A 27,411-nucleotide genomic window follows, 5' to 3' on the forward strand; every position below is an offset into this window, starting at 1 on the left:
TTATCAGGTGATGAGGCACTGACACAACCCCTCAGGCCACCTAAGAGTCTGAATGAGAGAGCAAGCAATTCGGAACCTCCAAGCTGTCCTTGCTATCCATCGTAGACATATAGCACGCCGACTCCTTTTTCGTGATTGACTATCACAATGGCAGCACGCCCGTTCCTGCTCAGTATGGCCTCACTTACCAGGGCCGGCCTCCTGGGTTTCTCAATCCGCTGCTTACCTCGACGACGTCTGCACCTTTCCGCAGCCAGGCTCGCGCCCAGCGTTGCAAATATAGCACCGGGGTCTGGTGGTCAAATCTTTAACCGACCACCCCCGTCATCGGCTGCTTCAAGTCGGACTGAAGATCTCAACGATAGTAAATATGCGGCCTTCTTGGGTGAGGCAGACAGCAACGATGGCCATGAGGCATATCGAGATAGCTACGGGCCTCCAGCTCCTGCGCTGGACGCCCAGAACGCGGCATTTTTGGGCGAGACCGATTCTAACGATGCCCTCGAAGTACAGAAAGCCGCAGAAGGAGACAAACGGGAGCCCCTAGACGCCAAAAACGCCGCATTTTTAGGGGAGGCAGATTCAGATGATGCCCTTGAGGCAATAAAGGCAGTGGAGGGAGATAAGCACGAATCTCTCGATGCCCAGAACGCGGCCTTCTTGGGAGAAGCGGATAGTGATGACGGATTTGAGGCAGACGTGGAGTCGTACCCTGAAGAGCACCGCCATAAGATTGAAGACACACATCTCCAAGCGGCTTGCATGGGCAAGGGGGCGAACAAGACCAGTGAATTGGAAGTTGAGGGATGAGGGACATTGGAGGCTGGCACTGGCGGATGAACGAACCCGCCGGCCTTGGTAGTCCCGTCTGCATTTCGCAGCACGTTAACTGCACTTGGGTATTATGTAGTCAGGAGCACCGATTATCGAGATTCTGGTCAAGTGAGCCGCGCCTTGTTGAAGTAGGATCGCTCTGATATCGATTTGGTTCACTCCTTTTCGAAGTTGTCGTAGTCCTCTTTCGACATCAAGCCATCTAGCTCCGCCGTGTCGCTCACCTCGATCTTCGCCAGCCAACCATCCGCTTCTGGACCCTTGTTGATTGTACCTGGCTTTTCCTCCAACACTTTGTTGTGGTCCGTAATCTTACCCGAAACGGGTGTCAGGATATCCGAGGCCGACTTGACCGATTCAACGGCACCGATAGTATCTCCTTTGGCCACCTCGAGTCCTATTTCTGGGAGTTCAACGTAGACGACATCTCCGAGTGCTTTGGCTGCATATTCCGTGATCCCAATAGTACCTATAGCAACGCGTCAAAAATATGTAGGGACAGGGATGAAGCGCTGCTTCCCCATACCAGTCTTGCCGTCGGCGTCTAGCTCGATCCATTCATGGTCTTCTGTGTATTTCTTAACGTAGGCTGGTATTCGCGTCAATCTCAGCTTGATACTTGGTTTGATGTCACGTACAAGCCGAACCGGACGAAAACGATCTCTGAGAGAAGCGTGTCCATTGGTAGCAGGATGGGAGGAACTGTGACGAGCGCGAGGTAGTGATTGTTCGACTGGTCAGTCGCGAGACCGTCGGCAGCAGTCGGCCGAACATTGGAGTACTCATTGTCCAAACTATTTCTCGGAATCGGTCGAGAAGACGGTCAAAGAGTGCGCAGAAAATTGTCCAGCAACTCGAGACCTATAAAGAGGCCTTCTCCACCGGTGGTGGTGTTGTGAGCGCAGCATGTCCCGACGGCGACATATCCGCTGCGCACAAGTTCCAAGGACTGCCGGATAGCTGGTCTGCTCCACCGTAGTCGTCGTCTGGATCCCATGAGTTTTACATGCGCAGGCTGTCGAAATCACTGAAACAACGTCTGTCCATCGATCCCGAGACTGACGACAATGCTCTACGAACTGGTAGCGGTGGTAAGTCATGAACCCAAGGTCTTTTTACTATATACGTCCCTTATGTTGACGTCGCGCAGGTCCGCCCAGGCAATCTCTCTCATGTCAAAGAGTACTTCTTCCCCGTCCGTTTTGTTCTCTCGAAAGACCTTCTGACAGTTGGCCAGGATTGCTCGAGTCGCTGGGCAGCAGATTCTCGACAACAAAGGCGTAATACGCGGCATCAAGAACTGGGGCCAGTTCGACCTCCCTCGCCCCACGACCAAGCATCAAACCCAGCACCACCAGGGACACTACTTTGTGATGCAGTTCGATGCGCCGGTCAAGGTCCAGCAAGAAGTCCGACGGATGTTGAGTCTTGATCCGCGTATGATTCGGCATTCTGTGGTCAAGATCGGCGATAAGCTGGGTGGCGTGAATGGCTCTATCGAGGAAGTGACTGGCGAGATACCGTGGAACTCGGCATCGCAAAATGCGGATGGCTTGTCGGGCAGTCTTTTCGAACCCAAGTGGGTGAGAGGATTCCCGCAGTGATCGCAAAAGGTCGTAATTGTGCAAATCGCCGAGGTTACGAGAGGAGCAAGAAATGTGTTACATCTATCAAACACCCGGAACGCCCGCTGCATTGTGGTATCGTCAAAACAAACTCCATCGCCCTCTCTCCTTCGCCGGCGCCGGTACCTGGGCGTGCTGCTTCACCCGACCTTCCAGTTGGCGCAAACTCTCGATCTTTTCCAAGACCATCTCCAGCATATCCTTGCGCTTGATGAGGTCGAGATGTTTGCGGACTTTGGGGTCTTCCCGCGCGAATCGTTCAATCTCGGCATGATCGAGATGACGGCCAAGCCGGATGTCTAACTCGCGCGGGAAGTTGTAATAAAATTCCGAAAGAAGCTCGACATTGAGGAAGAGGACCGCGGTAGAAGTCAACTTGTCGGCAACCACATCGAGGAAAACCTCGGGACAATAATACTTGTTCTTGAGGTTGGCACACTGCTTGGACTTGACCGCCATCAGGCGCATTTTGATGAGGTCCGCGCGATCTCGAAGGAAGACGGCTTCTCGCCCTGTGTATACTAGATCAGCCACATTCGAAGAGATAATAATGTGAAGTGAGGTATACCTTTTTGCAAGAGGTCTGCTGAGAAGCCCCCAGCACCGCCAGTGCCCTTTCCTTCAAGCAGAACGTCCCCTTTCCTGACGCGGTCGACAAAGCCCATCACATCCTTCAGCCTCTTTTTGCCAATTTTGTCTTCAAGTTGTTTCTGTGCTGCTTCGCAGGCCTTCATTTCAGTCTTCAAAACTCGACCAACATTTTCTCGGCCTTTGCTCCATTCATTGGGCTCCACCTCAATCTCGAACTTGAACGGCTTTATGCAGTTTTCAACCTGGTCGCTAGTGCTGTAGAATCGGTCATTCAAAATACTAGACGACGCATCGACAATGGCACGCTGTGCGTAAGGGTGGGCGGCGAAAGTGGAGGCTGCGATCAGTTTGTCGATATGACGCTGCAACTCTGAAGCCACAACTGTAGTGGCCAGCCTGCCGACACCCAACTTTGTCAGTTCCGATGTTGAGGCATCCAACTTCCGTTGCCAATATAAGGAGCCGGGGTCTGCCTTAGGCAGATTGGACAGCGGATCGGCTTCGGGCGGGACTGGGGAAAGGTCCTCTATCGGTTTATTCCAGTATCTCTTCGCCAACAAATCCATGACCTTCTGGTCCAGAACCTCCTTCAATAGCGCTCGAACTTGCGGTCTCCCAAATTGCTCACTGAATTCTTTGAAGGAATGCTTGAAGCCGTCCAAGCTCTCCGCGAGGTAAGATTCGGCACTCAAAGGCCTGTCATTGTACTGTACTTTGAACTCGTACGTTGCTTCCTCCAACTCCTGGATGATAGCATCTCTCGTGCCTGCAAGGCTCGCAGCCATAGTCTGCTCAAGGACATGCATCAGTTTGTGCCGCAAGGTCGTTGTCCCTACCGAAACTTCTGACGTGGGGCCGTATTGAGCGGGATGTGATGAGAAATATGCGTTCTCGTTTTTCACAATGGCACTCGTGATGTTATGTCCTGAACGAGAAAAAAGGCCGGCAGTCTGAGGAACCCTGCACACTACACCAACATAACCCAGCCGTAAGGGATATTTTTGATCGGACAAAATATCAACGCCTCGGTTTGGATCAACCAGGTCCATCTTCGTTATCACCCCAATCGTCCGCTCGCCCCGAGGATCGACTCTTCGACTAGCCCTGAGCGCAGTCGAATTGGCTAAATCGACGTCGGCGGCTGAGATTGCCAGGATAACATTTGGTGGTTGGATATACTTGTCGCATAGATCGGCGATTTTCTGTTTCAGTTCGGGTGGTTGGTCTTTGCCAGATACTTGAATGTATCCGGGAAGGTCGATCATGGAAAGGTCAGGGACATGTGGAGAGTAGATAGAAAGCTGAATAGGGTCGTCCGTAACACATTGCTCCACGGGGACGGCAAGATTGAGGTCTGTAAGGGTCCTTTGAATCTGGGAGAAGTCGGTGATCTTGCCCATGCCTAATGCAGGGAATTCGCCATATTCCGCATGAGAATCAGGCGTGTTGATAAGCGTCAGTTCGATCGGTCGTCTAGTTACCATATTCGTGCCCTTGGGTAAGAATTCGTGTCCGACAATGGCCTCGAGTACTGAACTCTTCCCAGAGGACTGAGATCCGATGACAACAATCGATGGCAGAGTCAGAGCACCGCCCTGACCTACAGTGTTCAGCATGTTCCTGATTTCAATCATCTTCCTCGTCAGCACCATCATTTGATCATCTTCAGCCGCGGCTTGTTCGTCCCCCTCATTGATCACCTCTAGTCCCACTGCGGCAGCCGAAGCAGCGGCTGCAGTAGCAGGCGTGGGTCTTTGATGAGGATCAGGCCCAGATCCTCCATCGCCGGACTCCTCGCCCTTTTCGAATATTTGTTGCAGCCATGCAGGCAGATGTGTTTCATCTTTGGTCCGTTGCCAACCTTGCCCCATCTGTTCCGCAATACCTTTTGCGCCCTCAAAGATGCTCGATGAAGTCCCGGTTACAGTGTCCCCTGCTCTTTTCAACACGTCCATTGCGTAAGTCCCTGCCTGGGCGGCCTGATACTGTATGTATGCCAGTCCCGCGAGCATGCTTGCCCCGAACATTGCAGGCAGGCGAGCCATCTTGAGCGCAAGCTTGGGCAGGATCCTGACAAAGGATATTGACCGTATAGCCGGAACATTGTGGATTGAATTGGAGCCGGGAGGCCATGTTCGTCGAGGTATATATCCCTCCGGCCTCAAAAGGCCACCGGCTCTCGAACGGACATAATTGTGGAAGAGACGCGCCGATGGTTGGCGCAGCAAAGGTGCGACCCTCGCAGAGAGAAGCCTACCATTCATCACAGGTCTGGGTCAAGCATGAATGTCAGAGTAGAAAGGGAGAATCCGTGGCTGTTTTGTGTTCAGTGGTTCGATGGTTGTAGCCGCAGGCATCGGATGGCGAAGAGTCGGGAATGACGTTCTGGTTGGTTGAGAAAGAAGATCATGTAGACTGACTACAAACGACGCAGCCTGAGGGGAAGAAGCCGATACTCCGGAGCACGCAAACATAAGCGTACTACGGCAGAGTATTATGAGCCGGCCGCAACTGCAAGGAGATGGCGGTGAGTATCAAACCGTTGTTTGATTTCCTGCTGGTAACAAATAACCTTGCCTGTGTCACAATGGCCATATAAAGACTGCTCTGACCATTCCTTCCCTTGCTCTTCTTCTCTCTTTCAGGTCTCTCGGCGTTGGACGGCGTTAGGACTCTCATAGCATCTTTCAGAAGCTCTGACGCCCGTTGAGTCACATATTCGGATATTCCTCGCCACCGCTTACAACGAGGAATGATGCTCCTGAATGGACACATAACTTGCTTGTTCTGCTCTGTTCGAAGACCATACGATAGACGTACTGCGCCTCGGCAATATGTGCAGATTTCTGGTAGACACCCGTGGAGCGACCTCGACATTGGGCAAAATACTGAACCTTTGCTAGGTCTATAAAGGCTCCAAGCCTATCATTCTCTCCAAACTCATCACTGAACCATCACACAGCATTCTGACTCAGAGCTACGACAGCCGTCTTCGTCTTGATAGCCGTCGTCCTGTCAACGGGGATGGCTTCGGGGTAGGCTGGTATACCGAGCCGGAATTGGGCCCTGACCCGTGTGTCTTCACATCTACTTTACCGGCCTGGAACTGTGTCAATCTGGAACGGATAGCTCCCAAGACGGCGTCACGGCTGATCTTCGCACATGTCCGAGCAACTACCGAGGGCTCTCTGGCGGAGAACAACTGCCATCCATTCCAGCACAATACGCTAATGTGGATGCATAACGGAAACGTTGGGGCATGGAAGTACGTCAAACGGCCACTGGCCACCAGTCTCTCAGACAAGTGGTTCCTGGGCGTGAAAGGTGGAACTGACTCTGAATGGGCATTTGCCCTCTTTCTGGATACCCTCGAGCGAGAAGGAGTTGACCCCAGTTCAGAACCTGAGGGTGGATTTGACACCAAAACCCTCCGACGGACCATGAAGAAAACCATTGCCAAAATCAATGCTCTCGTCAAAACGGTTTCTACGGAACATCAGCTCGATGACATCGAGACGAGGAGTCTTCTCAACTTTGCAGTCACAGATGGTCACTCCGTTATTGTGACCAGATATGTTAGCAGCAAGACGGACGCGGCTGCGAGCTTGTACTACTCATCAGGCACGGCATGGGTAGAAGGGAAAACCAAGGGACAGTTTCGGATGGAACGAAGAGACAAAGCATCCGATGTGGTTTTGGTAGCCAGCGAGCCGTTGACGTTTGAACGTCATAACTGGCTGTCGGTTCCAACAAACACGATCGTCACAATCTGCAACCAAACAGTTTATGTTCGTCCAATCAAGGATGAATTCTACGTCGAAGATCCGTCCACCGAAAGGTCAACTGGCTTTGCTAGATCGAAGGGCTTAGTGTCAAAAGCCCCAGGCGGCGGCACGGAGACTCCCACTATGCTGGCTGGTACGCCGCTTCTACCACGAAATGAAATTGAAACAGCCGCTGGCGGCTACGTTGTCAAAGATAAGCTGGACGATTTTCAATCAAGGATTGCGGCTCTACACTTGCGGGACGGGGCCGACCTGAATGGATCAAGAGAGCAGCTGATGGCCTGAAAATTCGGGTAGGTGCACGAGATTGGAATCTTGAATTACCTTGATATATGGCATTTCGGCGTTCAATACCTATTGAGGCCGGGATCCTGACATGTTTTGATTGTTGAGGCGCAACGACCAGGGTTGACTCCGTGTCTGCAGAAAGGGACTTCTAGGCATAGCTAGGTATTATTCAATCACTTAGAAAAGCACGTATGCCAGATCATCCGTCATCGCCCTTGAAATCCGCATGCCTGAAATATTTCATGCCCACCCAGGCTACAACAACCCATACCCAGGCCATCACACAAGTCAGAACAAGCAAAGCAGGATAGTAGCCCACGATCGGCAAGGTTGGGTCGTCTTCCAATTCAGGAGGCGCATAAGGCGTCTCTCCCACGTCCCATGCCCAGGACCAAACGCTAAAACAAGATCCCATGCCCACGACGAAAACAATCCATGTGACAATCAATATCATGTATCCCCAGAAGGCTGTTTCAGAGTAATCCCAACCTTCGTCCTCCGAAGGAGTGCCAACTGATGATTGGGGCTGTGTGGCCAGTGGTGACCGAGTGCGGGAACCAAACGTGCGCCGCATGGGATCTTGGATCGGCGCATACGAGTCCCCAATAGACGACACCGACGAAGGGAGTTTCCGTAGAGAAGGCATTTGCCGGAGGACTAGCTCTTCTTCGTCGGTTGAGGCATCGGTGGGCGCCATGGGAGGGCTCATGATGGAGGCAACAGACGAGGCCGGGTCGATAGAGGCGATGCTGCTGCGGATGGATGGAATAGAGACGCGCGAGAGAGTTCGAAACGGCCACGGGGGTGGAGAATCGGGCGACACAGGACTAGACATCTCGTGGCCAGCTCGGGGTGTGGGCGGCGACCGCTCCTCTCCCGGTGTTTCTGTAGCAGGGGTGTTGGCGCTCGACAATGGTGATCTCTTCACATCGGAACTCCTTCTATCTCTTCCTTTACCCAAGACCGTCTTCCTCAAAGATCCCTTTCTTTTTCGCTTCGCCTGAGCTTGCGCCTCCGCCATGGCATTCCGCCCAGGCTGCTGAACTTCGAAGCCATCCGCTTCCACGCCATTGCTTGTCACTTGATCGCTACTATTCGAGCGTAGGAACGTCAGGCGGGACAGGATGTTCCCAGAGACAGATCTTTTGTCCCTCGGATGGACATCGCCGTGCTTTCGTGTTTTGTGGCTCGACTCTTTCTCGTGGGTGCCAACCTCGTCCTCGATGTCAGGAAACGGAGTGGGCGGTTCGGCGGGATCAGGAAGGCCATAAGTCGACCCAGTCATGGCAAATTTCTGGCTGCCTGGTCGAGAGCATACTGCAGCTATGGCAGCCAGCGGTGAATTGCGATGAAGTTGCTTTCGCGGTGCTACACGAAAAGGTAAACAGAGCCGCAAGTCATGCGAACTACGCCGCAGAAGATTACGGTGGAGTATTGTAGACACAACGTAATGTCGGGGCCGTGGCCGAAACAAATCCTACCAAGACTTAAGAAGTCATCTGCCATCACCATGCCTCAACATCAGCAGATAGTCTGACTTTGATCTAGTATTTTCCGGACCACCACTACCCATGCGCTTTCATCTCTCTGGTACCTAGTTATAGCAGCTCTCTGCCTCTAGATAAAGATCTTTTAACTTTGTTCCAGAGATCTCATGTTTCATGGGTCATCATAGGGCACCCGTCGTAAAACATCAAACCCTCAAGATCGAAGGCTTTTTAGAGGCGCCAAACACTCAGAATGTGGTTATCTAAATCAGCACATTCTGCACAACTTTAGAACTTTACTCTTGGAACAACGCGACTGCCCATATCTACAATCAACCGTCGACGAAGACCAGAAACATAGTTACATAGTTCGGTTGTTTCGCCGCGGGTCGAAGGTCGGTATATCCGTATCGGCGCATGGGTATTAGATCTAGGTGCGCTTTGTCTCGAGGAGGGGAGGTGTGGGCACCAGCGTAGTCAATAGCGTATCTCACCGGGTGATCAACACTGCCAGGAGCATACTAGTATGAGCAACATAGAGCACTTTGAAAGGCTGTCATATATCGTTAACGTGGTACAATCGGTCGTCTATATTACATTTGTGAAATTGCGGGTTTGGAAAATTGGCTCATGGTCCACCTGCTCCCTGTGCTCCACTTCGGCCGAGGTTTATAGTGATACTATCATGTAGTACTACTCGTACAAAGACTTCGGCCGATGTATCTGGATTGAAACCCAGGGTGCCAGAGAAGGGTAGCCCCTTTACGTCGTCACCACATTGTACTCGTATATGTCCGACAAGAGTACACCGCCTCTGAAGCTCAGCATCCCCAACTTATCTGGCTCTGCAATACGACATTTCTTGCTCATCCCGATCACTCTTTAAAGAGGATATCGCTTTCAAATTCCAACAATCATTGACACCTCAACCCAGAAAAGCCAGCCTCCTACCTCTTTGAATAGGATGGCACCTCACGCGGACTATCCTGAAACCACAAACCCACCTCCCAAGAAACTTACTCCGCTTTGGAAGGAGGATCTCGAAAAGTTCGGCGTTGCCGTGGTACCGGGAGTGTTATCAAAGGAACGCTGTGATTATTATACCAACTCCTTCTTTGACTGGCTAGAGTCTTTCCCATACGGCTTCTCGCGAGACGATCCCTCTACTTATGTCCCCGAATACCTTCCGTCGAGTATGAAAGGTGGCATGTACCACGGGTATAAATGCCAGCACGAGAAATTCGTTTGGGAGGCCCGACTGGAGCCATCAGTGATCAAAGTCTTTGAGGAGATCTGGGGGACTGACAAACTCCTCGTCTCTTTCGATGGATTCAACTTCACCCTCCCGGCCACGGCAAAATTGCTGCCCAAAGAGGAGACTGCTCCATGGCCTCACGTTGACCAATCACCCCAGCGAAAGGGCCTGCACTGCGTACAGGGTATCATCAACATTGCTCCAAACGGCCCTCAAGACGGAGGGCTCGTTGTCATGAAGGGCTCTCACCACCACTTTACGGAATTCTTCAAACACAATGAGGGCAAAAGGGCTGATTGGGGTAGTGAGGACTGGCGAGGATTCTCGGAGGAGCAGATGGAGTGGTTCAAGGAACGTGGTTGTGAGCTGACCAAGGTCTGTGCCGGACCGGGAGACGTGATCCTCTGGGATTCCCGCTGTGTTCATTACAATGTTCTCCCAGAAGGCGATCAGTTACGAGCGCTTTTCTATGCCTGTTACACTCCGGCAGAGTTCGCCACGCAGGAGAACCTAGAAAAGAAGAGAGAAATCTTCAGGAGGAAGCAAGGCACAACTCACTGGCCTCATGACAACCTCTGGTTCCGGGATGAATGGAAACGACCACGGTTAGGAAATCCTGATACATACAACAGGGACACTCCGCGGCAGGAAATAGAGGCTACGGACAAGATGTTGAAGCTGGCGGCTATCATCCCTTACTGATCAGGCTCGTGGTACTGAATATCATGAGTCATACCTCTCTATTTAATCCTTCATTTGCTGGGCTACTTGACTATGGTCGAGGAAGAGATGGGTTTGTATCACTTGAGTCTCAGACAGAGGTCTAGAAGGCCGACAGGAACGCCCAATATCTATGACCTTCTCTACAACAAATGGCACACACCGAAGGTATTCTGCAAAGCATTTAGATCATTTCTCATCTTATCGTAGAGCTTGATTCCCCGGTGGCTTGATTTATCAAGTGATTCTAGAAAGTTGTCTTGGTTGTCCGAAAATATAGGATATCGGTTTAATTGTTTATCAGTCCATCAGCAAAATACCCTGCTGTATGTAGACCAATTGTGGGCCACCAAGGTCGACTCACATACTCTCATACTGCGAATAGCAAGACCACCCACTATGAACGCCAATGATACTGTATCGTTGATTTCCTCCTTATCAAATACTATCACTTCATGAGCGGCCATTGATCCAATGATCATGGACGTGTCCGATAGATATGGCTAAAATCTGTCGAGTTGTGGTGTGTTCAAAGCGGATATCTAGAGATAGCATGCCACGAGCCTCACTTCTATACTCTCTCTGTGTGTCTCGGGTCCATCGGCACCACGAAGGTCATCAACGCCAGTGTGCGGTGTATATTCGGCTTGCCCGGGAAGAACGTTAGAGTCATAGATCTTCAGGATAAAACACTCATCCGGCTCCTGGCGCTTGATGTAGAACCATCTCTGGGGGTCTAAGTAAGGACGAGCTTGTAAGCAACAGGCACATCAACGGTCATTGGACTGTGATGCTTACCATCGTGATGGACGAGAACTCTCGTTCCAAACACGCCCATATGGATACTGACATCCTTTGGCGCGACTGTTGTTCCGTCACATACGGTGAGTGGCTTGCTTGTCACGGGCCCTTTCAACGGGCGCCAAACATTGAGCTGTTGCACTCGTGAATACTTTTCAAAAGCGTCCGAGCCAGCCGCTCCCTCACACATACGACGTGAATTCGATGCGTCTTGATCGACATGCACCCCGGATGCCGTAGGGCGGATCGTCTCGCCAAACTGCAGCCCCTTGATAGCCTTGTCTTGAAAATGGTTGCTACCATACGGCTGGTACCGCTCCGGGTTGGCGGATCGCGTAACAGAGTTCCAGACAAAGACCGCATCGGCGCCAAGCTGCTCCTGGATCATCCTGTGCACAATTGAGAGTGAGTAAAGGATTGAATGGCATTCTGCGTGGCTCATACTGTGTGGTCTCCTACACGCCGTTCGATTAGTGATACATAACTTTCACCGGTCTATCAGTCGAGACGGACTTGCAGATACGCATCATTCCATTCATTCTGCTTCTCCAAGGGTCCCAATGTGTTGCTTTTATCCTTGAGCACCGCAAACCCTCTCGATTCGAGTTGCTTCATCAGGGGCTCTGCCTTTCCCGGCTCTAGAAGCTCTGGCTTCAAGTCGTGGAGAACAACCTCATGTTGTTCGTGAGGCCACGTCGGTCCTATTCCTGGCTGCATGTATATGGAAGCATTGTGGCCCAACCGCTCCGGTGGAATGGCAAAGTTCAGCACGCAGGCCGTCATGTTTCCCAAGTTTTGCTTGCACTTCCCCTGGATAGACAGACTCAGGCCTTGCTTGGCAAGGTTGCAATACTGCGAGTTTATACTGCGAGACTCATGAGTATCTATTACGCTGCGTGAGCTATCCTTCTCCCGGAAACCTGAAAGATCGCCTGCTCGGCCGAGGCTTATGACTGATAAGTACATGCATACATTAATATTGTCATCTGCGTGATTGGCCGTAACAGCGGTGTGGAGCCCAAGATATCTGAGCCTTTACGACGACCAATCAACTGCGAGGAATAACTTGAGATTCGATCCCAGACGTCCTGTCTACTATTCGTATTTCCTCAGTCGCTCCTGATATCAGCAACTTGCTGTCATGCCTGACACTCGCCTGAGGCGCCGACGCCGAATCAATTGCAGTCGATGTGCACGTCGCGGCAAGCTGATCGATATAGCTGATCGATATGATACTATACTAGTATCAAAAAGCCTCTAGATGATGATTCAGTCCTGCCGTCAAGCCGCCATAGGGATTCGGCCGCTGGGTGATAGAGAGGATCAATGCGTCTGCCACAGATAACGGAAGCTAATGCGATAAAAAGATAGGAAACACACCGATATACTGACAGGTCTTGATAAGCTGATTGCTGTGTTGGGCCTTTGCCGGTTCACTATCTCCCCTGGGTTCAGAGGATGGATATGCTATATGCTATAAGCTTTATCGTAGATCTTGCCTCTCACTTCCAGTTAATGAGCCGAGCCCTGTCATAAAAGCACCAGGAGGACGCTTTGGCAATCTAGCAGTTTTCACAGATTGTTGTATACAGTCTACCTTCGCATCGACGCACTCACCGATATATTGGCATCCGGAGAGAAATCAGAAATCAACATGTCGACACAACCAACGACAGTTCAAGACCTCAAGAAGCTCGCAAACAACACTGGGGCACAATGGTGGCGCGACCGGAGTCTGCGTAAGCTGAACTGTTTTATCGCCGTCATCTGGCTGGCACAGGTGGTGAGCGGGTTTGATGGCTCGTTGCTGGGAAGTCTCATTGCCATGGCATCGTTCAAGCGAGGTAAGCCGGCTAGTTGCACGAGTTGGACGTGAGCACTTACGCAAGCCATAACAGATATGGGCCACCCCAATTCAGCCCGGGTCGGCGTGCTTCAGGGTATGTCTCACGCCGGATCACTCTTCGGCGGCTGGCCAGGTTCCTTCATTGCCGATCGATGGGGTCGCAAGTGGGCAATGGCCTTCGGTTGCTGCATCGAAATCGTCGGAGTCATCATATCGACGGCCGGTACCAACTTCAATTGCTTCATCGCCGGCCGTTTCTTCCTGGGACTGGGGTTGAATGTGACCCTCAGTATTGGACCTTCCTGGGCCTCCGAGTTGGCTCACCCTCGACAACGTGGAGTCATCTCGTCATGCTACAACGTCCTGTGGTATGTCGGAGCAATCTTAGCAGCTTGGATTTCCTTCGGAACAGCTCATTTGACCAACACCTGGGCCTGGAGGATTCCTTCAATCATACAAGCGGCGCCTCCATTCATAATCCTATGCTTCATCTTCTGGCTTCCTGAATCGCCCCGATTCCTCCTTCACAAGGACCGCACCAATGAAGCACGTATTATGTTAGCAAGACTGCATGCCAACGGAAACATACAAGACGAACTCGTCGAGTTTGAGGTTACCGAGATTTCGATGACCCTCAGGATGGAGGCCGAGGCTAACGCGAAAGGATGGAATGTCCTGTGGTCTACGCGCGCAAACCTAAAGCGTACCTTGATTGCTTGCAGCTTGCCTCTAATCACAAATTGGTGCGGTCAGAGTGTCATATCCTATTACTACTCGGTCGTTCTCACCCAGGTCGGAATCACGACCACAACCCAGCAGACCGGCATCAACGGCGGGCTTCAGATTTTCAATTTCTTGTGCTCCATCTCTGGCATTTTCATGGCCGAGCGGTTTGGACGTCGCACCATGTGGCTCCTCTCGTTCGGCCTCATGATCATCTGCAATGTTCTCATGATCATCCTCTCTTCAGTCTATGCCGAGGGGATCAGTTCGGATGCAGGTTACGGGGTTGTCGTCGTCTTGTTCCTGTACGACGCTTCATTCAATATTGCCTGCAACCCTCTGCTCTACTGCTACATGGTCGAGATCCTGCCGTACTACATGCGGACAAAAGCTAGCGCTGTCGCCGTCACCTTCTCCGCACTCTTGCTTACATTTAACGCGTTTGTCAACTCGATTGCGCTGAATGCTATTGGTTGGAAATACTACTTTGTCTATCTTGGTCTGTTGTTTTGCTGGTTCGCATTGATTTACTTCTTCTTTCCCGAAACCAAGGGCCTCGTCCTCGAAGATATTGCAGTGCAGTTCGAGGGGGATCGCGCGGCTACAGTGAAGGCAGGTATCAATCCCGACATCTTCATCGGAACGCACGCCCCACTCGAAGAAGAAAAGGAGCAGAAGGATCCCTCAAAAGCCATCACGACCGCAACTACCATTGCTGTCTGAGGCTGTGCTCGGATATGCGGGATTCAATGCCTTACGTTCGCTTCACGGGAAGACTTAAAGTGAAACATGCCAGGGGAATGTACAGTCATGAAGTCCAGCTAGCTACATAGTGAAAGGGAAGACATAGAATATACTCGGGGGTATGCCTACATACTTCCTATAGGTTATGAAATGATTAGAATTTGCGATCTTGATGAGTTTGCCGTCTTTCTCGGAGCTGAAGACTTATAAGCACCTACGTACGTTGGTATGAACAGACTAGAATTGCATCATATTTAACTACAGTCCTCTTCACTAGGCGGTACAACAATGAAACCTACGGCGATATATCTTCAACCTCGTCCTCTTACTCTACTAGTAGTATACTAGTATTATCTAGATCCACCTTCAATTAACTATTCTTCACCAATAAAGGAATCATAGAACTCGGATGGTATGTAATCTATCTTTGAAAGTCCTCCACGACATACTAATATTGACTGACGCATTCCCATCTTTTCTTCCTCACCGGTGACAGTTAAACCAGTTCGCCCAAAGACCATCCCAGTACGGTTCACTATAAGTAATGCATAGCTACTGTAGTACCACCCTACCTAGGTAGATAGTGAGTATGTACGTAGTTACTAGGAGCGCCGGCCGCGCCCGGCCAAAAACTATCGACCTACTCCGCCGTATTAGAGCTACTGTGTGTTTTTAGAAGCTTGATGGCACTTCCACCTCCAGCCACCGAGCCACTTTGCACGCTAGTTGAGGGATGTGTCCTGTTCTTTCTTTCCCTCCTCGATATCGCATCACTTCAGACCGTGCGTGTAGGACGCCCTTAGCCAGCATGTATCTACCGAACTGCAGCCGGTGTCGCAAGAGAAGAATAAAGGTCAAGACAACCTCTTACCCCCGAATGTATTCCGAGATATGCTGACCTCTCACCCTCAGTGCGATCCTCAACTGCCGGCCTGCAAGAACTGCCGAGTTGCGGATGTCGAGTGTAGCTTCTGGGACGACTCTCTTCGACAGGAGATATCATGCAGGCAAGCCGCAAAGAGGTTCCCCCCATGGACATCCTTGCACAGTGCTGACACAGCTCGTCACTAGTTATCTTCATTCACTTCAGCAGAAAAAGCAGCGTATAGAGCTGGAAATTCAAATTGCTATCGACAAACGTCGCGCAATATCAGACGAATTGGGAATCAGGGGTCCATCAGTACGCCCACTGGATCAAGGTCATCATCTGAGCATCTCTGATCAAGAGGTTCTTCCAATCCCATCGCGAACGGTCTATCTGGGCCCGGGAGGTTTGGCTCGGGTCCTAGAGCGTGTACTGAAAATGATTGTCCAATGGCACCTTGAACACAACGTCCCGATTCCGGAACGATTACTCCCTGATCAGTCAACTCTGTTGATGGAGGTCGAGCACTCTACAACGCCATGGTCGTTTATTATAACACACGATCCACGAAAATTCGAGCTTTACTCTCTTGTGCCTGCGTCCACTCAACGAGCAATGATAGAGCACTACTTGAAAACAGTGGCACCAGAGTATACCTTGCTTCCTTCCGATTTGGAATTGACTTTGCTGGTGCACGAGAATCCTCTGAGGTGGTGTAGCGCGAACAAGGATGATCCAGGAACTTATGCAATGAGCGTTGTCTTTGCCGTCTCATCAGCCTTGATCACTCGAGATCTAGACCCTAACTCCTCCATCATCTCAAGGCGTTGTGTGGAAGATGTGCTCATGATATCGCAAAGAACTCCCTCGGCCGGCGACCCGATAGATGCGACAAAATGGACGTGTACGGCGCTATGTGCACTTGCTCTCTGTGAGCTGATCAGTCCAACCTCCGGTCAATTGTGGGATCTGCTCGGAAGGGCCATGTCGATGCTGGATGACCTCTGTGCGGAGTATCATCTAGTACACAGGGACTTGGACGATGACTATCGACGAATAGAGCGTTCGCTTCTCAAGCTAGAGTGGTAAGTCGTGCAACTCCTCCTCAAGGTTGCCGCTAATTCCTCGTTGTAGCTCTACCGCCATGCATTTCAGGCGCCCTTCTCCCTTTTGTGCGATGCGGCTGAGTGTCTCCTCTGACAAACCCTCCGTATCCACCGACTTGCCCGACGAGCTCAAAGTAATGAGCCATTTGTTCGACATAGCCGAAAGGTTCACGACCTTGCCTCGTCCGTCAGACAGCCTCATGGAGAGTCTCATTCCTTTGCAGATGCAGCTGGCTTCGACAGACTCACATGTCAGCATACAATCAGCGACGCTTTACACTGCTTTACATCCCTTGTTGACCGATTGGGACATGGCCACGAAGGGGATGCTTGATAGCCATTCGAAAAGGCTACGCCTCGTTATCGCACATTCTGCGTCTACTGTTATCAATCACTTTGCTCGGCTTGACGGAGAGAAGAGAATCATAAGTCTATGGATGGCAGCTGACAAGGTCCTTGAAGCTGGATTGGTCTGGGCGACCTATCTGATGCACCGCCGCACCGCACCAACAGAATATGAACCATCCGCACCGATGGGACCGCTCGTGGCCATGAGCCCGATCCTGAAAGTTTCTGCCCTGTTGGCATCATTCTCGGCACGCTGGGAAAGCGGGATTGCACATGCCCAAGCCTGGGAGTCCCTTGTTGAGCTGCTCTGGAATGTGGTCTGACCAACTTTTACATTGATCTGGTGCAAACTAAGTCCTGGCTATGCAGATGCTTTGGTTATGCGAATTTCATATCCCTGCTCGAGTTCCTTCAGCTCAAAGGCTGTCCCGCGACCTTTCGAGAGCGCATTGAGGCGTGAGAGCAGCACCTGCGCATCGCCCGGTGTAGCCGCAAGAGGCTCACCATCCTCCGCAACTGTGACCGGAATGAGCGAACAACTGGACAATCTACCACCGGTCCAGGACAATCTTGCCAGTGCTCCGATATTCGACAGTGTTTGTTGCAGACTGGTCCAGCTATATGGAGGATAGGTACGCCAGTCGGCGTCCGGTGTTACAATGTTGTTGCTGAAGATGAAATTCCCAAGACTGTAAAAGATCGGGACGTCTTGGTAGAACTCGACACCGTGCACCACGTGCGGATGATGTCCAAATATTGCAGATGCTCCCGCCTCGATCATGGCATGGGCTAACGGCTGTTGGTAGGTTGCAATTTCGTCTTGGGTGGCGGCTACCCAACCATATGGGACACCCCAATGGATCGCCACCAACACCAGCTCGGCTTGGGCTTTGGCATCTTTGATGGCCTGCAGAAGGACCTCCTCATCCGGCTTGTATGTGCTGGTCTCAGCAAATGGTGACATGCCCGGGGACTCGTCCAGTGACACAGTGTCAACGACATATTTGGTAAAGACGCGCACACCTGCCAGTCCTGGTCGAGAGAGCCCAGCACCGCTGCCGTTGGGCAATGTTGTGGTGACGCCGATGTATGCCACTTTGGTCCCATTGATGTCCTCGAACACGGGCGCAAAACTTTCGGAAACGTTCATGCCAGCTCCAACGTGGGCAACCCCTACTTCGTCGAGCGCCCCGAGCGATTCGACCAAGCCCTCGATGCCATAGTCCATGCCGTGATTGTTGGCCACAGTTACAACGTCAACCCCAATGTCCCGGATGACTGGAGCGTGGTCAGGACTGCATCTGAGAGGGATCAACTTTTCAACGGGGTAGCCGTTCTTGGAAAATGGCATCTCAAGGTTGGCAAAGCACGAGTCTACGCTTCGTACATGGTCGTAAACGGTTCCCTTGCCAGTTGGGCGGTTGAGGGGGCCATTGATAACGAGATCGCCTGCGGCAAGGACGGAGAATGTCATTTTGGCTGGAGCGAATGGCTCGACTGGACACTTGCGATGAAACTGGGCTTCTGGAAAGAGGAACCGAACGACGAACAGGATTTCAAGTCCTCAAGGTCTCAACATCCCAGCACAGCAGTACGTTAATATACTTACTATAATGGAAGTCGGTTGTTCAAGGGCACCTTACCTTGACAGCAGAACTCCAACGACCCCACCGGCCATGTATCCTCGATTTTGAGGAAGACCTAGAGTCTCTGCTAGCCTCACATTGCTACCGGGTCGGAATTGCTCTGCGATGATCTCTTGCAGTCCGCGGGATTACGCGATTGACGGGCAGTGGCGCTAGGCTCGATAGCGACAACTGGACGGGCATTAGAGCGAGTCACGATTTGGGCACGCACCAGGTGCCTCTTGTACAGTGCTCCAGCAGCTATGACGCGCAATATGAGTCTCTTCGAACTAGACGCTAAGGCGGGTTTGAGCGTATATATCATGCGCGGGCTAGGAGAGGAGGTGACGGTGGAGCCGGTGGTCGTCTTCCAAACTCGAGCCTAGCCCACGTCTTCAGATGTTTGGTGTCTGCATGTCTCTGACGGGAATGGCCGACACTGAAACGAAATGGATCATGGGGACTGACACGAGGTAGATGGGCTCTACAGACTTAAAGCCCAGCGTGGCACTCTCTCAGGTCTGTTGCTTGCTCATTGTTCCACCACAACGTTCTCTGCTCCCCAAGTCTACCGAGACAGCATGGCGGCTCCTTACACGGTTCATACGTCAACGCTGTTTGATCCAAAGAAGAAGGCATTTGTGTCCAATATCTCCATCACGGTAGATCCAAAGACTGGGCTCATCGTCGACGTCACCGAGAGGAAGCCTGACTCGCTGGGCAGCACTGTTCCCGATGGCGACATCGACCTCAGAGGCAAGGTCGTGATGCCGGGTCTGGTTGATGCCCACACTCATATCTTTCTTCATTCTTACGAGTGAGTCAACGCCTTTGCCCTGCCGCTCCATACCAATTCCGGATGTTAACGTTGATGCAGTGAACGCCCGTCCCTTACTCAGAAACGCGACGAGAGTGTGCCAGAGAGAGTGATTCGTGCTGTCCATCACTGCCGGACGGCATTGCTATCAGGATATACGACCTACCGGTATGTGTGGACCGCTCCTGTACCCCAGTTTTGACGCTGAACAAGCTTTCCCAGTGACCTGAGCTCCGAGTCCATGCAAGAGATGGATGCCCAAATCCGAGATTGTATCAATCGTGGTCTCATCCCGGGACCCCGTCTATTCGTGGCCACCCGTGCCCTCGCCAGCACCGGCTCTTACGAGCTCCGCACCGAGAACCATGCCAACGGAGTATGTTATCCCCGTGGAGGCGAGGCAATTGATGGGGTCGACGAGGCACGGACGGCGGTCAGGCGTCGGATCGCCGCCGGCGCCGATATCATCAAGTTCTTCGCCGACTATCGACGACGAATTATGCGCTATCCGCCCACACAGCAACACCCCTATATTGCGAGTCCCACGCATCCTCCTAAAGACCCGAATCCAGACATCCTTGTCTTTGCCCAAGAGGAGATGGACATGATTGTCAAGGAGGCGGCAATGGCAAAGGCCCCGGTAGCTTGCCACGCCGGTACTATCGAGGGCGCAACGATGGCCGTCAAGGCCGGTGTGGCGACCATCGAGCATGCTTACTTTGCCAATGAGGAGCTCTTCCAACTGATGATCGAGAAGAAATGCGTCTTCGTCCCAACTCTTGCAGTCTGCGAACGGGTCCATGCAAAACGTTTCCACGAGATCTTGGACCAAACCAGGCTTGCTTATAAGATGGGCGTTCGGTTTGCTTGCGGCGGAGACACTGGCACTTACCCCCACGGTCAGGGCGTCAGGGAGATGGAGCTTTTGATGGACGCAGGCATGTCGTTGGAAGATACGCTCGAGTCCTGCACAGTCGGGGGCTGGGAAGCTTGTGGAAAAGACCTCTGTGGGATGCGATTTGGCTGGTTTGAGAAGGGACTCCGAGCGGATCTCATTGCTCTACGCGCCGATCCCCGCGAGGACAAAAGGGCTTTGAGAAGGGTTGATTTTGTGATGAAGGATGCAACCATCTACAAGCGGGATGGGAAAGCGGTGGGAATGATAAGAGACGACCATGAGTGGGACCGGTAAACGGTTGGCTTGGATATGGCCCTTCGGTTCAACATGCGAGACCTAGAAATACCGTAATTGAAACTGTCTTGACCCTCCTCCAGAAATGTGACATTTGCATCTGACTTGGCCTACACTGTCGGTCTTGTAACTTCGAAACGATATTGTACTCGGAGTAGCCGGATGAATCGGTACCGTCTCCTGGGAGTGAGTTTCAGCTCACAGGCCATGGTGCAGAAGGCCGTTAGCAGCTGGGCTGTGTCCCCTCTGTCCGACCAAATATCTTTCTTCGCCAGACCTGGTTCCTTCAAATTTAGTCATGTCCTGAATCGTACGTTGCCTGTACCTGTTGGCGAGGAGTACACGATGACCCATTCACTCGGATAGGAAAAGTCCGAACCAATACCCCATGATGACAGTCACTTCGGCCCACCCCAGTAACAATGCAAGATCCGAGGAAGAATACCTATCCTGGACTGTTCCCCAGGAGCGAGCAAGGCGGGTCCACGCGACCCTCCGGCCGTAACTCTAGGTTATTTCCGTCGATAAAGGGTAATACATGCGAAAGTGTGAGAAAACTGGATATAAGACGGAGCTCGATCGCCCTACAAGCACGCTGAAGGCCAAGCTCCAACGTCATCTTCGATTGCCCTCTTACCTACATTACCTATTCAGTCTCAGCTCGACTAGAAACACCGCACTGTCTCCCACAGCATCCCTGAAATTTCACAATGGTTGCCAATGCCAATATCACCATGGACGACCCAAAGGTCAAGACGGTTCACTGCGCTGGGAGTCCATTTGAGATTGGCTTTACGCACGGCAGCTCGGCGTCAGCAGAGGTTCATCAAAATGTTGCAACTTACACCATGTTCTTCCGAGAAACGGCCAAACTGACGTGGGCACAAGCACGAGAACGAGCCATCTCACGGTTCTTACCGACAATCAAGATGCAATGGCCCGAGATTGTGGAGGAAATGCAAGGCATTGCAGAAGGTGCCGGAGGTGGCCTGACCCTGGACGACATTGTCACTCTCAATGTCCGGACTGAGATCGCCTTCACAAACTACACCGATGGTTGTACGTCGATCGGTCAAGCCGCCGAAGGAGGGAAGATGTTCCTGGCGCAGAATTGGGACATGATCCCCGAGCTCCAGCAAGGAATGGTCTTCCTCCACATTGCACCTGCTGGGTCACCAATTGTCTTGAGATTCAACGGTGAAGCCGGGATAGTGGGCAAGATAGGAATGAACAGCGCCGGGTTCGGGCTGTGCATGAACGCTCTTCGGTCCGCAGCTCTGAACCCGAATAACATGCCCGTACATGTCATGTCCCGGCGCCTCCTGCAGTACGCGACAAGCTACGACGACGCCATTGCGATTATTGAAAAATTCGGCGTCGCCAGCTCCATCAACTATTTGCTTGCGGACAAGAATGGCAAGCATGGTGACCTGGAATGCTCGCCGGTGGGCAAGTTTCTCATCGTGCCTCAGAAAGGCTATGTCGCCCACAGCAACCACTTCTACGGGCCAGGCCGTCCAAGCACACTGATTGACCATCCTGCTGCCGACTCACTCACGCGACTCGCGCGGCTCCAGGAGCTTACCGAACAGGATATGCGCCAGGGACTGCCTACGACTTTCGACTCTCTCCGGGCTAGGTTCTCAGATGAGCAGAGCACGCCACCCGCGATTTGCAGGGCTGTCCCTCCTGGAGCGGTGGGAATTGACCGGATCATCACGCTGAGTACCATAATCATGGAATTGACAAGCTGCACCGCCAAAGTCACGATCGGCAGGCCCTGTGACGACCTTCCTGTTGTGAACTGGTCTTTCTAAGGCTGCTGGTTGATCGATCTTGTGGATGTCATGTGCTGCCAGGTCGGACCAGATAACTAGGATAAGCCCGTCGGTAGGCAAACTCAATCAAGAAAAAAGTTATCAGTGTCATAGTACAATGTCCGATGAAGACGCTCTACTACCTCCAGCTTCAGGGTCAGGGCTGTCTAGTGGGGAAGAATCTGTCAGCGAATGATTTGCTTTATTTGCGCATCGACTAGTAATATGTACTCCAATCGGGAAGATTGGGTGCCTCTCTGGGCGGATCTGCCACTATCTGCCATTACGGCAAAGACCTAGTGTGAGTCCTTTCTTGAAGCTGAACGCCGCCTCGAGGGTGGGGGCAGATGGAGTATCGTATCCTCACCATGCACAAGACCACCTAACTCGGATTTCTTTTGCATAACATGAACAGTACAATCTGCGTGGCTGACTAAAAGGGAGACCGACTGTTCCAGGTGGCAAGGTGATGGGTCTGTGAACTGTATCACGTATAAAGTTGTGGAAAGAGATGATGCTGGCTGTTCCATGACATTGTCAGGAGATTTCGACCATCTAGGAATCAACTTGTGTAAGACGTCGAATCACGAAAGTCTCAAAATGGCAGAAGGCCAGACCACAACAGTTTCTTGGGTGGAAATGGAAGATGGATGCCGTTTATATGTCAAGATACTCGGCGATGACTGGACTAGATCGAAGCCACTCCTCATTTCGCTGCACGGCGCGCCTGGCCTGTCCACCCATGCTGAACCAGAGGCCTCCTACACATTTCTCTCGGACGCATTTCGGGTCTTGGTGTATGATGCTCGTGGCAGTGGCGCATCTAGCCACACCGGACCTTATACTCATGAACGCTGGATCAAAGATATTGAGAACTTGAGGTGACAGCAGAAGCTCCCGTCCGACAAGTGACCGAACGCTGACAGAACCTCAACTACTAGACAGTGGGCGGGCGCTGAAAGATTCATCCTTGCCGGGGCCTCGTACGGAGCATTCCTCGCCCTCGACTACGCCATATCGCATGGAGACCGATTGTACGGATTAATACTTCGAGGAGCATGGGCCAACGGAAAATTCGGCCCAATGAATGTGCTGGCGAACATCTTGACTTCGAACAAGGTCCAGGCTGACAGAGCACGCCAAGTTCGGCTCTGGTCGGGAACCCTGATTGACGATCAGGATTTTGAGGATTCGATTCAAGAACTGCTCCCGTTCTATGCGCCCCCGGAGACCGACTCAAGCACGACGACAGCGCCAGAGTCGACCGAGTTTCGGGGATCTGTGAAGTTCTACTCTGCCACTCAGAATTCTGCGTTCGGCGAGAACATGCCACGATTTGATGTGCGCAGTCGGCTTCATTTGATCGAGGTAAGCAGACAGACGACGCACCGTTTTGATTGCGGGCAGCTTAGTCAAGTGTCACAGGTTCCAACACTGCTTGTCGTCGGACGCCATGACAACGTCACCCCAGTGACAGCCAGCCAGGAAATCGCCAATGGTATTCCGCATGCGAAGTTGGTGATCTTCGAGCACTCGGGCCACAGTCCAGCCTCTGACGAGCCGGAGAGGTTCGAACAGGTCTTATCCGACTGGATTAAGGCTGAGGGTATGCTAAATCCAAGGCCCTAGGGCGAATGAGGGGTTGGAAAGTCGACGGGCTCTGGCGGGAAAGCACTGGTATTGGGACAGGGACCTGGAGAGGATCATATAGATGCTTGCCTGTTATTGTCTCTCACATGGCCCTCTAAGAACCTTGAGGCCTAAGGTAGAGGGTAGGAGGAGGTTGACCCAGAACGAGTGTATTTTGGGTCATGTCCAGTCCGCCATGTAAGACGGGAGAACTGCATAGGTATAATCACACAGTACTATCGAGTAACAGCAGTGCTGCTGGGCATTTTGTGTACCTGGGTACCGGGTACCTATAGTAGTAGGTAGGTAACGCAGGCTAGGTTAATGGACACTCTGACGTGAAATGACCACGCCAAGGCTGTCAGGGTATTGATTAGTACTAGCCTTGGAGAAGTGTGTATCTAACATAGAGCCAGAGGTTCCTATCTACTACCACCTCATTTTGGGCTTGGATGAGCAACCACTCGACCATGGATTCAGATATCCCAATGCCTCTGAAGAAACGTCGCCACAGCAAGGCATGTACACGCTGTCGCAGGCGCAAGATCCGGGTCAGGCCCATCTATGTAGTATGCTTGAAGACTTCTCTTTGGCTAACGCCTCTGTCAGTGCGACTTTCAGTACCCAACTTGTGGTGCGTGCTTCACCGCAGGTGCAACGTGCCTAGGTTTCGACTCTATTCACGGAGTCGACAAACCTCGAAGTACTGTTTCGCACCTTGAGGATGAGATTGCCCGTCTGGAAGGTGAGCTCTATCGTGTCAAGGGCCAGGTCAACACCATCTCCGATTCGGCGATCGCGGCGGTTGAACGGCTATCCAGATGCGTGGCCAGAGCCACTCTCGCACCTCTCAGCTGCTCACGGAGGCAAACAAACCTCCTCTCATTGAACTCATCCTTCTTCCTCTCGGGTTCTCCAGTACCTTATCTCAGCAGCCAGGCTTCGAATCCCGACAAACTTGAACGTGCCGAGGAGCCTTCGCTCGGTACGAACACGCTTTCCTCCATCCCTCGTCATGTTGTCGACGCCTTGTTGAAACACTACTGTGAAACATATCGCCCATTATATCCGGCTGTAGAACAGTTGGATTTATACCAGGCTTGTGACCGCGTCTACAACAACGCAGATCCCTCTGGCTTCGACATCTTCTGTGTGCATATCACGATGGCCATCAGTGTATGACTCCAGCATGATGCCCAATATTACACGCTCCAGCTCGCTGACAGGTAGCCAGATGCAAACCCTCATGCATAAGGATGAGAAGCGCGCAACAACGGCTTCGTATGGGTTTTGGATGACGGCCGCAGGCCTCCTGGGTGAAATTGCTTCGGTGGATGATGCATGGGAGCAGCTTCAGGCCTTGCAGCTTCTCGCCCACTACGCCTTCATGAATCCAAAAAATGTCGACTGCAAGAAATGTGCTGCTGCAGCTTCCAGACTGTGCATACATCTCGGACTCCATCAGGAATTGCCCGTGTCGGCCCAGGTCAACCTGGATCCTCAGGTCCTCAACACTCGAAGAAGACTCTTTTGGAATTCGTATAATATTGATTGGTACGATTGCATTCACCCTGAAGTCAGTACCAATGATTTGACGATTTGGTCAGTGCAGTTCACGCGGTCCAATGTCAGCCCTTTCTATGGCCAGCATCTGTATTGACGGCGAAGGTAACCCATTGACACCGTGCGGATGACCGGAAAGCTAAAAGATGAAGTTCCCAGATAGCGACCCACAAACGTCAACGAGTCGTCAGTTCTGGCTGCTGAGAGAGCTCGAGTCCGAAATTACCTTGGCCATGTACTATCCCTCCTCGCCCCCGGGAGATGTGTCTTGGAACGTTTCCTTTGGCTCGTGGTTTACGCACATACATGAACGGCTGCATGAATGGCACCAGACAACTCATCAGAGCATCAACTTTGGTGAAAAGATCGAGTTTCACGAAATCCTGTTCCAATGCCAAATTTTAAGACTAAATCGACCTTCGCCACGCTGTCCACGTCCTACCAGAGACATGCGCAAAAGAGCTCTCATATCTTCGATCGCTTTGATCAAAGAATTCGACGTCGTAGACCGGGTGGGAAAGCTCTTTAATATCTGGCATGCTGCTCATTACATTGTCGAGTCGGGTGCCTGCCTCCTTGCAACAGTCGTCAATGGTATGGATACCCAGAGTCCAAAGAGCACACACCTAGAAGGTGAAGAGGTTGCTATCTTGACCAAATATATCCAGAAGTTCCCTTGTCTTCTCTGGAATATATCACGCCGTTGGCCTGACATTGCACAGCATGCATCTGCCCTGGAACCCATCTCGAATGCGGTCTTGGAGAAATTGAGTCTATGGTCAAGTGGCGAGACGATTAGGAGCTTAGATCTTGTCGCTCTTAAGGAAGAGCTCAGTCAGAACCTTTCGTTATTCTCGCCTCTACCCTTGAGGGTTGAAGCAAGTCACAGCGACAACATGGAAACGACAGGAGTGCATTTCCAGTCCGGTCACCCTACTGGCCCCCTCCCATCAGGCTCTCGTCACTCCCTCGAACTTTCCGACTATCCACTTTCGACGATCGAGGCCGGCCCTGTGGAATCTTCCTGGGCGGATTTTCAACCAGCGATGGGGGTCTTTGACTCGACTTTCCCCGATCCTTACGTTTTCGATGGCGGAGATGCCTTGGTGTGGGATTTTGCAGGCACAGACTCGGATGAGATCCTAGCTGCCTTGTTCGACGAAGGAGACCCTCTGATGCTGAATGATGGTACTGGCACCAGATGACTTTCAGGGTCCGCCCTCCCTAGTGTACAAAAGTATCCAGAGTTTCATGTCTCAGGACACCCACCTAGCTGGCCAGCGTATCTTCCCGTTATCATTAATGAAGTCTATAGACATGTGATGATCACGCGAGATCCTGGAAACCTTGAAGTTGGGGCAAGATTATCAGATCAATCAAGCATGGTCGTCAATAACACGTATTCAAGAGAACCCCTGGATCACACCCAGTGGAGTCCAGGACATGGCGAGTGGCGAGGCGAGGACCATATCTGGCTTGCTGGATGATAATAATGTCACGGCGTTTAGCTAGGGAGCCTGCCTTATCGCGCTGTATACGTCAGGTATGTACGTCTGGACCAAGGTCGTTCTGGTCACAGTAGCGGCGGAAACAAGCGAGAAATCGATGGTCGGTCTAGATTGCCTTCCGTATCATTCATTATCATCACTTGAGGAGGCCTCAACAGCAGCCACCGCGACTGTGATATTGCATGCACGATAGCAAAGATATGCTGGTGGACAGAGGGTTGGGCGAGTTGGTCTACTCACCT

At 51.9% G+C, this 27,411-nt stretch overlaps 16 protein-coding genes across 16 annotated transcripts; 11 read left to right on the top strand and 5 right to left on the bottom strand.

Moving 5' to 3' along the window:
* Nucleotides 1–147: 147 nt before the first annotated feature.
* Nucleotides 148–791, top strand: A1O1_08749 (uncharacterized protein; the record flags this gene model as incomplete). The annotated part of the gene is made up of 1 exon (XM_007729607.1): nucleotides 148–791. A coding segment is annotated over one exon (642 nt), but the record flags the coding sequence as incomplete, so codon positions are not given.
* Nucleotides 792–989: 198 nt separating this feature from the next.
* On the bottom strand, nucleotides 990–1,620 carry A1O1_08750 (glycine cleavage system H protein; the record flags this gene model as incomplete). Its single annotated transcript, XM_007729608.1, has 3 exons — nucleotides 990–1,303; nucleotides 1,361–1,423; nucleotides 1,473–1,620. The coding sequence occupies 3 exons, from the start codon at nucleotides 1,618–1,620 to the stop codon at nucleotides 990–992; spliced, it is 525 nt and encodes a 174-aa protein (XP_007727798.1).
* A 281-nt stretch (nucleotides 1,621–1,901) lies between these two features.
* A1O1_08751 (uncharacterized protein) lies at nucleotides 1,902–2,438 on the top strand (the record flags this gene model as incomplete). Its single annotated transcript, XM_007729609.1, has 3 exons — nucleotides 1,902–1,925; nucleotides 1,985–2,016; nucleotides 2,072–2,438. 3 exons carry the CDS (start codon nucleotides 1,902–1,904, stop codon nucleotides 2,436–2,438), a joined length of 423 nt encoding a protein of 140 aa, XP_007727799.1.
* Nucleotides 2,439–2,540: 102 nt separating this feature from the next.
* On the bottom strand, nucleotides 2,541–5,314 carry A1O1_08752 (dynamin GTPase; the record flags this gene model as incomplete). Its single annotated transcript, XM_007729610.1, has 2 exons — nucleotides 2,541–2,971; nucleotides 3,028–5,314. 2 exons carry the CDS (start codon nucleotides 5,312–5,314, stop codon nucleotides 2,541–2,543), a joined length of 2,718 nt encoding a protein of 905 aa, XP_007727800.1.
* A 570-nt stretch (nucleotides 5,315–5,884) lies between these two features.
* On the top strand, nucleotides 5,885–7,120 carry A1O1_08753 (glutamine amidotransferase; the record flags this gene model as incomplete). The annotated part of the gene is made up of 2 exons (XM_007729611.1): nucleotides 5,885–5,899; nucleotides 5,954–7,120. The coding sequence occupies 2 exons, from the start codon at nucleotides 5,885–5,887 to the stop codon at nucleotides 7,118–7,120; spliced, it is 1,182 nt and encodes a 393-aa protein (XP_007727801.1).
* A 202-nt stretch (nucleotides 7,121–7,322) lies between these two features.
* A1O1_08754 (uncharacterized protein) lies at nucleotides 7,323–8,408 on the bottom strand (the record flags this gene model as incomplete). The annotated part of the gene is made up of 1 exon (XM_007729612.1): nucleotides 7,323–8,408. One exon carries the CDS (start codon nucleotides 8,406–8,408, stop codon nucleotides 7,323–7,325), a length of 1,086 nt encoding a protein of 361 aa, XP_007727802.1.
* A 1,166-nt stretch (nucleotides 8,409–9,574) lies between these two features.
* On the top strand, nucleotides 9,575–10,567 carry A1O1_08755 (uncharacterized protein; the record flags this gene model as incomplete). The annotated part of the gene is made up of 1 exon (XM_007729613.1): nucleotides 9,575–10,567. One exon carries the CDS (start codon nucleotides 9,575–9,577, stop codon nucleotides 10,565–10,567), a length of 993 nt encoding a protein of 330 aa, XP_007727803.1.
* Nucleotides 10,568–11,127: 560 nt separating this feature from the next.
* A1O1_08756 (uncharacterized protein) lies at nucleotides 11,128–11,774 on the bottom strand (the record flags this gene model as incomplete). Its single annotated transcript, XM_007729614.1, has 2 exons — nucleotides 11,128–11,321; nucleotides 11,384–11,774. 2 exons carry the CDS (start codon nucleotides 11,772–11,774, stop codon nucleotides 11,128–11,130), a joined length of 585 nt encoding a protein of 194 aa, XP_007727804.1.
* A 1,266-nt stretch (nucleotides 11,775–13,040) lies between these two features.
* Nucleotides 13,041–14,678, top strand: A1O1_08757 (uncharacterized protein; the record flags this gene model as incomplete). The annotated part of the gene is made up of 2 exons (XM_007729615.1): nucleotides 13,041–13,230; nucleotides 13,285–14,678. 2 exons carry the CDS (start codon nucleotides 13,041–13,043, stop codon nucleotides 14,676–14,678), a joined length of 1,584 nt encoding a protein of 527 aa, XP_007727805.1.
* A 1,636-nt stretch (nucleotides 14,679–16,314) lies between these two features.
* Nucleotides 16,315–17,341, top strand: A1O1_08758 (uncharacterized protein; the record flags this gene model as incomplete). Its single annotated transcript, XM_007729616.1, has 2 exons — nucleotides 16,315–16,649; nucleotides 16,699–17,341. 2 exons carry the CDS (start codon nucleotides 16,315–16,317, stop codon nucleotides 17,339–17,341), a joined length of 978 nt encoding a protein of 325 aa, XP_007727806.1.
* Nucleotides 17,342–17,379: 38 nt separating this feature from the next.
* Nucleotides 17,380–18,492, bottom strand: A1O1_08759 (uncharacterized protein; the record flags this gene model as incomplete). The annotated part of the gene is made up of 1 exon (XM_007729617.1): nucleotides 17,380–18,492. The coding sequence occupies one exon, from the start codon at nucleotides 18,490–18,492 to the stop codon at nucleotides 17,380–17,382; it is 1,113 nt and encodes a 370-aa protein (XP_007727807.1).
* A 732-nt stretch (nucleotides 18,493–19,224) lies between these two features.
* A1O1_08760 (uncharacterized protein) lies at nucleotides 19,225–20,652 on the top strand (the record flags this gene model as incomplete). The annotated part of the gene is made up of 3 exons (XM_007729618.1): nucleotides 19,225–19,460; nucleotides 19,521–19,628; nucleotides 19,683–20,652. The coding sequence occupies 3 exons, from the start codon at nucleotides 19,225–19,227 to the stop codon at nucleotides 20,650–20,652; spliced, it is 1,314 nt and encodes a 437-aa protein (XP_007727808.1).
* A 710-nt stretch (nucleotides 20,653–21,362) lies between these two features.
* On the top strand, nucleotides 21,363–22,469 carry A1O1_08761 (uncharacterized protein; the record flags this gene model as incomplete). The annotated part of the gene is made up of 1 exon (XM_007729619.1): nucleotides 21,363–22,469. One exon carries the CDS (start codon nucleotides 21,363–21,365, stop codon nucleotides 22,467–22,469), a length of 1,107 nt encoding a protein of 368 aa, XP_007727809.1.
* A 600-nt stretch (nucleotides 22,470–23,069) lies between these two features.
* On the top strand, nucleotides 23,070–24,098 carry A1O1_08762 (uncharacterized protein; the record flags this gene model as incomplete). The annotated part of the gene is made up of 3 exons (XM_007729620.1): nucleotides 23,070–23,350; nucleotides 23,411–23,837; nucleotides 23,895–24,098. The coding sequence occupies 3 exons, from the start codon at nucleotides 23,070–23,072 to the stop codon at nucleotides 24,096–24,098; spliced, it is 912 nt and encodes a 303-aa protein (XP_007727810.1).
* Nucleotides 24,099–24,618: 520 nt separating this feature from the next.
* A1O1_08763 (uncharacterized protein) lies at nucleotides 24,619–25,758 on the top strand (the record flags this gene model as incomplete). The annotated part of the gene is made up of 3 exons (XM_007729621.1): nucleotides 24,619–24,667; nucleotides 24,751–25,274; nucleotides 25,333–25,758. 3 exons carry the CDS (start codon nucleotides 24,619–24,621, stop codon nucleotides 25,756–25,758), a joined length of 999 nt encoding a protein of 332 aa, XP_007727811.1.
* A 49-nt stretch (nucleotides 25,759–25,807) lies between these two features.
* A1O1_08764 (uncharacterized protein) lies at nucleotides 25,808–26,866 on the top strand (the record flags this gene model as incomplete). The annotated part of the gene is made up of 1 exon (XM_007729622.1): nucleotides 25,808–26,866. The coding sequence occupies one exon, from the start codon at nucleotides 25,808–25,810 to the stop codon at nucleotides 26,864–26,866; it is 1,059 nt and encodes a 352-aa protein (XP_007727812.1).
* Between the last annotated feature and the right edge of the window lie 545 nt (nucleotides 26,867–27,411).

Source organism: Capronia coronata (genome assembly GCF_000585585.1).
Source record: "Capronia coronata CBS 617.96 chromosome Unknown acBCG-supercont1.9, whole genome shotgun sequence".
NCBI lineage: Eukaryota > Fungi > Ascomycota > Eurotiomycetes > Chaetothyriales > Herpotrichiellaceae > Capronia > Capronia coronata.